Genomic DNA, 8,746 nt, shown 5'->3' with positions numbered 1-8,746 from the left:
AGAGAACAGACAACGCGAGAGGGAACGCGAAAGGGAGCGAGAACGGGAGCGAGAGCGGCGCCAGCGGGAGCGAGAACGAGAGAGGGAACGGGAGCGTGACAAGGAGCGCCAGCGGCGGAAAGAAGAATGGGAACGGGAGAGAGAACGAGTGAAGAGAGATGAAAAAGACAGGCAGCACAGGGACCGGGACAGGGACCGAGACCGGGACAGGGACAGGGAACGTGAAAAGGAGAAAGAAAAACCAAAGCCCCGGTCCCCGCTGCTACCAAGGTAAGTGTTTGCTGGAATTCAGACTTGGTATTTTAGTTGATGTTGTTTTAGCTGTGGGTCACAAACCAGGCTGACGCTGATCACGGTGGCGAAGATCCCTACTGTCTGTAACTCTTGAGTAAAGCGGTAGTTTCAAGAGGAAGGCAACGCTGTAAATGAGCCTTGCTGGCCACTAAGTGGAGCTAAAACATCGGTAAGAACCGAGCGTGCATAACCTGACTCTGAAAGGAGGAGCACATCTGTCCTGTAGGTATGGAGATGTTCAGCTTCTCCCTGTTCCCTTGAGGCTAGAGTACGTCTTGGGGGGTTGGCTGAGTCCCCAGTGCTGAGAGAGTCCTGGCGACTCCCTCTGAGGCCTTGACAAATGACCTTTGACAAGAACCAGGGCTGGTTTGGGAGTTTGTGGACACCAAACTTATCTGGAGACTTAGGAAGTAGAACTCCTGAAGGAGGCTGGAAAAGGTGAAGGCACTGTGTGCCTTGAAATGAATCTCTGCTAGGTGTTATGGTGGAATTGCAGTGTGGAGTCAGGTTTTCTGCCTTTGCCCATTTTTTATGAAAATCCTTGTTCTGACCTGTGTGAAAGAGAAAATTGAACCAGACAGACTAAAAGTCTAGGAATTTCAAAAGCAAATCCTATTTTCTTTCTCTGCCAGTTATTTAAGTACCATGTCTTACCAGGACACTGTGTATTGGGCATACTTGTAAAGCAGTGTATAAATTCCCAGCTGAATATAGAATTTGTCTTATGGGAATTTCTAATGTCACGGCATCTTTTGGTTCAGAATAGGAGAAAAGTATCAAATTTCCCTCAGAAGGATATCTCCAGGAAAGCTGAGCAGTGTCAGTGTCTTAGAAACTAGTGGCAGATAGTAACACGTGGACCTACAAGCGTGTCTATGTGTGTGTTGTGGCAAAGAGGGGTGCAGGGAAGCTGTTTCCCAAGGCACATTGGAGCTTCTCCTTCTGCATGATGTCTGTGGTGTTTCCTGAGCACTAGAGGAAGGTGTGAAACACCATGAGCGTGAGGAAGAGTGTGTTTTAATGAAGAACGCAGCTAAGAAGGCCTGGAACAAGGTGCCACGTGGAATCGTGTGGTTTCAGGTGGGAGCAGGGTTTAGTCTTGAATCTGACGCAGTTTTTGTTTGCATTACTGGAAAGAAAGCTGATTTTTTTTGATGACGACCCTTTTTTCCAAAAGGAAGTCATAGTTTCAGAACAGTTGGAAGGTGTCGTGTGAGCGCTTTGGTACAGTAGCAGTGTCAGAGTGGTTATAGGAATACTTTTAATTATATGCCTCATTTAATTACGGTCTTCACTTACAGCCATAATTTAATTACCACATTTGCTGTTGGTTTGTGCGCTTGTTGGGTTAGTGATGGAAGAGATCTTGCTGTCCAGAACCATGTGATGGCGATGACGACGATGATGAAAGTGACATCAGCTGATTAGCAGCTCCGGTTGTTAGTCATTAACAGTCACCATGACCAGGATCACTGCACGCAAGGCTGAGGCTGCTGGTGCTCCTTCCCTTGACACCCGTGCTGGGTCATGGGCAGGGCTTTGTGGGAGACCTTTTGCTGGTAGTGCTGCCCAAGGCTTGCTGGATAGGAGCGATGGCCGTGTTCGCCAATCTTAGATCCATCTCGCCCCGTGTAACCATCTGTGTGAGCCGAGAGATGGGATTTACAGCGTTTGTGATGTTACGTGCTTTAGAATCATAGAATCGTTGAGGCTGGAAAAGCCCTTTAAGCTCACCAAGCCCAACTGTTACCCTAACCCTGCCATCCCACCACTAAATCACATCCCCAAGCACCACATCTACCCAGCTTAGAGTCCCCCCTCCAGGGGTGGGGACTCAACCGCTTCCTTGGGCAGCCCCTTCCAGTGCTTGACAACCCTTTCAGTGAAGAAATTTTTCCCAATATGCTAATATCCTTTGTGGATACCGATTCCCTGCTTCCCTCCCGTGCCCCCTCTCTGACATAAGCACCCCTTAAAGGACCTGTGGATGCCCCTTGGATCTCTAAAACTGGCTTCTTCAGGCGAGTCTTGGTAAATGAACAACGGTCCTTGATATGCCTCTTTGGTTTTTTTTCTTTTAAGTCTGCTATTCTTTCTAGAAGTGGATCGTAGAGAACCTGCTGTTGGAGGTGTCCTCAGCTTTGTCCTGTAACACAAGTGGTAGGGACAGGCAGAGAGCTGGGAGAGAGGGGACAGCAAGCAGGGCTTGCTTTTGGCTTCATTTGTGCGGCGGGGCTTCAAAAGCTGCCGGCAAGAAGCGTTTGTAATTTTTGTGTCGAATAGGGAGTTCGTATACTGAGCGGGAAGCTTTAAAATCTAAAAAAAAAAAAAAGAAAAAAAAAAAAATAATCTTAGGTCACGCAGCATCTCCTAGAGGAGAGTGGAATTAATGGGAGTCCTTACCAGTAAACACACAAGCCCTGCGTTGTTGAAGGCAGCTCTCCAAGTACTCTTAATGGGACCTCAGTTCCCGCTGTTGAAACCCATGAACGCTCTTACTACAGCATTTACAGGGGTATGGGTGTTTGCAGAGAAAATAAAGCTGCAGAAATGAGCTTTGATAAAGCTTTTTGACAAAGTGAAAGCATAATTCAGCTTGTTTTCCCTTGGAGAAGGCATCCCTCGTCCAGCAGTTTGTGTTTCCCTACACCGCGTGGGCTGTGGGGCAGCGCCGTTTTGTCCCACGTAACCTTTTTGACAGGCTCCAAGCTTCCTCGTGGCAGTGCCGCGGATCAAAGCATCTCACCTTTCCTCCAAATGCCCTCCTGCCGTGCTGCAGGGGGTCAGGTTTGGCACCTTGGGATTAAACCGCTCCCAAGTTTGTTTAATGTGTAAAATGCTTGCGTTTGCTCCGCGCTTCCTGGGCAGCAGGATGCACGATAGTGGTGTAGGACTCACCTGCGGATCTATTTATAGACTCTGGGCTTTCCCTAATCACTAGATCCCAGCTTTTGGCAAGTCCGGCCTTTCCAGGCGTCATGCGGCGATGGGGGCTGGCGCGCGCCGGGCTGCAGGCAGCTGCCCGTTAACATTCCTGCACCAAAGGCAGCGCCGCTTCCAGCCGGAGCCCACGCCGCCCTGCTCTTCCCTTACTAATGAGCTGGGAAGATTGGAAAACTGCTCCACAGGGGTTGTGTAACCAGCACCGAGCTTTGCCAAAGGCAGAGCTGAGGATGTCTGTAATTACAGGTAGCTGCCGGTCTGTCCATCAGCATACGAGCTCCCTCAAGGAGAGGCTGGAGGAAGGAACGAACGATGACATACAGAACGCAGAGTTGAAAGGGATGAAAGAAAACTCGAAAAGCAAATAGGCAGGAACATGAAAACAAATTCCCTTTCCAATTCCCTTTCCATTATATTGAAAGCAGGAAGGTTTAATCCGATCTCTAAACAACAGCAGAGCAGTTAAGGCTAATAACACAGAGAAGCCAGAGGACTTCCTGGCATCGCTGCTTGCTTACAGATGAGGAGGATTAGAATTTAACAACAAACAAAGATTATAAACCCTAACGGACTCGGTGGCAAATGTTTCTTCTTGAACCTTTTAAAAGAGAGGCTGTTTGGGCTTCAAGTAGGATTGTCACACGTGGATTGGACTTTTTTTGAATTATGCTTTGGATTTGTTTGGTTTTTTACCCCCAAGCTTAAGATGAGCACTCCAAGAAGTTTATAATCTGAGATTGCAATGCTAGTAAAATTGTTGTTCCTCCTCCTCCCTCCTCAGGCTTCGAACACTTAAACAAGCCAGGACACTTTATGATCAATTAGAGGCATAACTTGGCTGTCTGTCCCTGTGCTTCCTATCTCCAGAACGAGTTCTGATGCCCCAGGCTGTGACTGATTTTGCTGAGTGCAAAAATTTCTGCTTTATATCTCTATCTTGGCAGTCTAGCTCGCTGTTGTGCAAATCGTTTCAGGGATAAAGAAGTGGCATGAAATATTTTCTTTGAAGAGACTTAGAGCAGTGCAAGCTGTTCTTAGCCGGGCTGCTGGTCTTCAGCTGCGAGTGAAGGCTCTGCACTCAGAAATAGTAATTTGCTTTAATCCTTCTATTGTTGCATAGGTCTTTATCCCGCCATCATCCGAGTGAATCTGATTGTTTCAGAAGCACGTTAAGCAATGCCGTTAGTGTTGTGGGACCTGTTGGCGGTGGTGTTTCTAAAGCACTGAGGGACATTGAGGAGTTGGACCCGCTGGCGAGGGCAGTAGCATCGGTATCGCTGGGGTAGCACTAGGTTGTTGTCAACCAAGCAAAGAGGATGAAGAAGCAGCGATCCCGTGCCGCAGGTCCGTGAGGTGGCCATAGGTTTCTTTCCCACCCCGGTTTCCCCTGCAGGGGTTGCTATGGGCCCTGGTGAGAAGCAGCACGGCAAAATGAACCTTCAGGTGAGAAATTTGTCACTGCCGGTTCTTGAGGAGGTTTGTCCTGAAGTCTGACCTAAAAGCTATTTCCACGCAGACGAGTTTGGTTAGGGCCTGTGATACGGACCCCAAATTCTGTGGAACGCTGGTGCCAAGTAGGCTGAGGAGGAGGAGGCTGTTGTCCTCGGAGATGTTCCAGAGTCCGGACAAGAGGTGACAGCAGCTCCAAAGCTGCCAGGAAGGAGCAGTGTCCCAGTGAACCATCCTCTGTGATTATCGCACACACGACAGTTTTTTGGAAGGAAGTTTTCTTCAGCTGGGCTGGAGATTATTGATGGAGTGCACTTATGCAGCCATTAAAAAAATAAAAATAACACCTGCAAGTCAGGACACTGTAAAATTCAAAGCAATGTCAGAAAGGACAGCTATTCTGTAGCAAATCATAAATCCTTCCTAAAACCCTTCCAGCAAAGAGTGTTTGTGCTTCTTTCCAGCGTCTGTTGAGGTGGCAGTAGCCCTCAACTGTGAGATGCTCTGTAATGCCGCGGACCCTGGGACGAAAGGTTACGTGTGCTCTTGGCACAGCTCACCCTTGCGTTATTTTTTCGAGCTAGCTCAAACTGTTTTTGTAGCAGGTCGTTGTTAATCTCTGGGGTGAGCACGTTAACGAGCAGGATAACCTGGAGTCAAAGCAATGAATGCAGGTTACCCAGGGCTTGCAAGTTAGAAAGTGTTGGAATGAGGTTGATTAGATAAAGGAGTGGCAAAAGTAAGGCAATGCAAATGGAGTGATTCATGATTGTGTGTGTGTATGTGTGTGATCACAAACCGACTGAACTCGTTTTTTGGAAGAATCTGTAGTTCTGAATGTCCCGGGGTCTTTGTTGTCTTTCCTGACAGCTTCTGGTGGTCTCCCCGTGTCGCCAGCCGGATTTGCTCCCTATTTTTTGAGTGTAGGGGCTCAAATAGAGCTAGGTGTTCTGGTGGGCTTGGTAATAGCATCTCATCCTGTTGCATAAAGATGGTGCAGTAGCCTGGTGGATTTTGTCTTCTCTTACTTTTCCCTGTGGAAATGTCAGGTGTTTCTTACAAGAAACCCTCCATTTGTTCCTGTTTGCCCTGCTGTGGGAGGAAGAGCAGGCAGGACAGACGGCTGTGTGCTCTTACAGGTTTCAAGCTGGGCTTCAGTAAGACCCTGGCGTGCTCTGAATTAGTCTTAACATCCATGAAAAGTTACTGAGGGGGGGAAAAGCAGACTGTCAGGAGGTACAGATTTGCTCTCCGGGTGGCTGCACCTTCCCTGGGCGGCTTCTTGGGAGTGCAGGGAGTTAAGAGAAGCAAGCGGCCCCAGGCTGTTGGGTTTCCTGGGATGAAGCAAGGCTTGAGCCGGACCTCTATTCCTCCTGCACACAGCGGATCTGCCACGCTGCTTTCGGTGCTACACACTGCAGCATCACCCAGAAGAGGATTTCCCTTCTCCCCACGTACAGAACATGCCCCGTGCTGCTATGCAGCTCTTTGGACTCACAGTCGAGTGCCCTGTAGGGTAACACCGCAGTGATAAACATTATAATAACTTGTTTACATCCCCATTTTTTGTGGTGCTGCTTCCAGACAGAGCAATGGAATCTGGTTAGACGGCTTCGTTTTCATTTATGCTCCCAGTTCATTTGGGAAGTTCGCGATAGTAAAATCTCTCCGCGAACCAAATCAGCAAAACTTTTCAAAGTTCTCCGCAAAGCATTTCTGTTGAGTGGAGTTCTCGTTGGTCTTCATGGTTCTTGAGGTTCTGCCTCCGCTTCCACAGTAAAAGGAGAAGGGTTTCGTAACCCTAAATCAAGATGAAGGGCATCGAGTGACTCAGATGTGGATCTCAAGGAATGTGTTTTTCGTTGGCATTTCAGAGTCGGAATTGCTGGAGAGATCTCCCACACTGGATTTTATTAAAACATTGCAAAGACCGGGGCAGAATCGCTGCACGCAGGTCCCTCTCATTTAGAGGAGGCTCTCAAGGCATCAAATGCTCAGCCCTTAGGGTAGATCACGTCTCAGATACGGTTATCTACCTGCTGTGATGATTTCATACTGTAGGTTCAGATTTTATCTCCACTATTTAATTTCAAAGCCTCTACCCATCAGGCTTTGAAGAAATCTTTTCTTTTTTCTTTTTTTTTTTTTTTTTAAGTGACTGATAACTCTGCTTCAAATTGAAACGTCTCGAGAAAAGCATATCCTTTGCTAGTATTTCACCAAGATCAATTAGCACCGGCTCCGAGGTTCAGCATTTCCCTGCACAGCCACACGTAGGTGGCTTTCAGGAGCTATTGTCCCTCTCCAGCCACATGAGTGGCTTCATTGTGCCAAGATGGGAAAAATCTTCCGGTGTGCATGCACGCTGCTGGAGTTTCTTTTGCAGCAATTGCAGGTCCCTTCACAGCTGCCTTGGCACATGGCTCCAGTCGTTCCTCGAGTCCGTTTCCTCTGGAAAATTCCACTGACACCAAAGGAAAACTCGCGCCGGGGCTGTTGACGTAACGCTTGCTTTCCTGCAAGAAACAAAAAGGCTTTTAAATCATCGGTGGCCTTTCCTCTTTCAGAAAATTGCGCTGTAACTGCTGGCCAAAACAGTAGCCCTGGAGCCTGGCTGACGTCACCGGTGACCGTGGGTGATAAGGTTTGCGTTACCTGTGGGAGCCATGTCCCACGGGGAGGGGGAAGGAAGGAAGCACTTACCCCAGGAAGCTTATTTTCCCCGCTTAAGATTAGAAATGCTTCGGCGTCATGTGCATAATATGTGAGGAGGAAAACTTTGAGCTGTGTGGCTCTGCTTTTCCCCCCTCCAAATTCTTGCCGAATTCAGTGACGCGCTTCAGACGGGGTTTATTTGGGAGCGGGAGCGCGTGCAGTTGGGAGCTGGCTGACCTAGGCTGCAGTTTGCCTTGCCAGCTGGATCTGCCTTTGTTCCTCCTCTCGCTGCCAAAGCCACGTTCAGCTTCAGTTCTCCGCTTGATTGCTGTAATTAAATTCCAGCCAAATATGCATTAAGGTGTTCGTTCTGGAAAATAAAGCATTTAGTTATTTTAAGGTTAAAATGGGCTTCGGAAATAGCTGAGCTCTGCAGACCTTGCTCGTGCCCTGGTGACGCAGGATGCTGCTCCTCAGGGCTCTGGAAGGAAATTAAGCTGCTTTTGATCAATCCGGCTTGTCAGTCTTTTACTCCCTCTGTAATTTTTTTTTTTTTTTAAACCTCGTGCCATAGGCTTACCTACTTAGAGAGTTAATTCTCAAAGATTTCAAATGTTTCCTAAAAATTGGAATATGGTGAAAAAAGGAGACCGGGATTCACACGTGTGCTTTGGTAGCGTGTGACACTCGTGCCAGCCCCTCTCTGTGCCAAAGCGCGCTGGGTTTGCCGGCAGCCTGGGTAATCGTGCTGGGCTGAGGATGAACTCATGGACAGCGCCGTGAGCTGGTCTCATGGCTCACCACCCCGAAGCAGCCAGGCTGCTTCTCTCCATCCCTCCTCTCTCCACCGTGGGTCAGCTCCTGCAGTTATTCAAACCCTGCCATGGGCTGGTTGGACTCGCTGACCTAGCAGAAAACCACTTTTTCCCCCCCGCCCCCCCGATTGAATTAAGGAGTTGAGTTGGCACACGGAGAGCTCCAACAAGCACCAGATCCAGCACAAGACGAGAAGTTAAGTTCTACTCTTCCAGACCCAGTTGGAAGAGTGGAAGTCAGGAGAAAGCCTCCCCCTTCCCTGGGTCGAATACATCGCTCAGCCCACCCAGCAGTGCAGCGCCCATGAGCAGCTATCGTATTCGGCGTGGCGCTGAGCAGCCTTCCTGCCTGGGCTGGGCTGGGAGCCGCAGGCTGGCTGCCTCTTCTCAGCGGGCTTTCCTCTGCGAGCCTTGCAGCTTCCTCCGCTTTCATCCCGGCAACTGCGCGTTATCAGTACGCGGGAGTAAATTTGATTGAAACACTGAGTGTTTCGTGGGCTGCTAGCCCCTAATCACCTGGACGAAGTCCTGTGTAACATGCTCTAGGAGAACCTGCTTTAGCAGGGGGGTTGGACTAGATGATCTCCCGA

At 48.9% G+C, this 8,746-nt stretch overlaps 1 protein-coding gene across 6 annotated transcripts in view; it reads left to right on the top strand.

Moving 5' to 3' along the window:
• ZC3H18 (zinc finger CCCH-type containing 18) overlaps positions 1–8,746 on the top strand; it is a 49,426-nt gene that overhangs the window by 21,448 nt on the left and 19,232 nt on the right. For all 6 annotated transcript variants that reach the window (XM_035892975.1, XM_035892974.1, XM_035892973.1 and 3 more), the window contains one exon: positions 1–270. This exon is cut by the window's left edge and continues 1 nt beyond it. In XM_035892975.1, coding sequence (XP_035748868.1) covers positions 1–270 — 270 coding nt within the window. The remainder of the gene's footprint in view (positions 271–8,746) is intronic.

The sequence above is a fragment of the Egretta garzetta genome, unplaced genomic scaffold, assembly GCF_000687185.1.
Source record: "Egretta garzetta isolate BGI_Z169 unplaced genomic scaffold, ASM68718v1 scaffold284, whole genome shotgun sequence".
Classification (NCBI taxonomy): Eukaryota; Metazoa; Chordata; class Aves; order Pelecaniformes; family Ardeidae; genus Egretta; species Egretta garzetta.
This window is presented reverse-complemented; position numbering and strand designations above follow the sequence as displayed.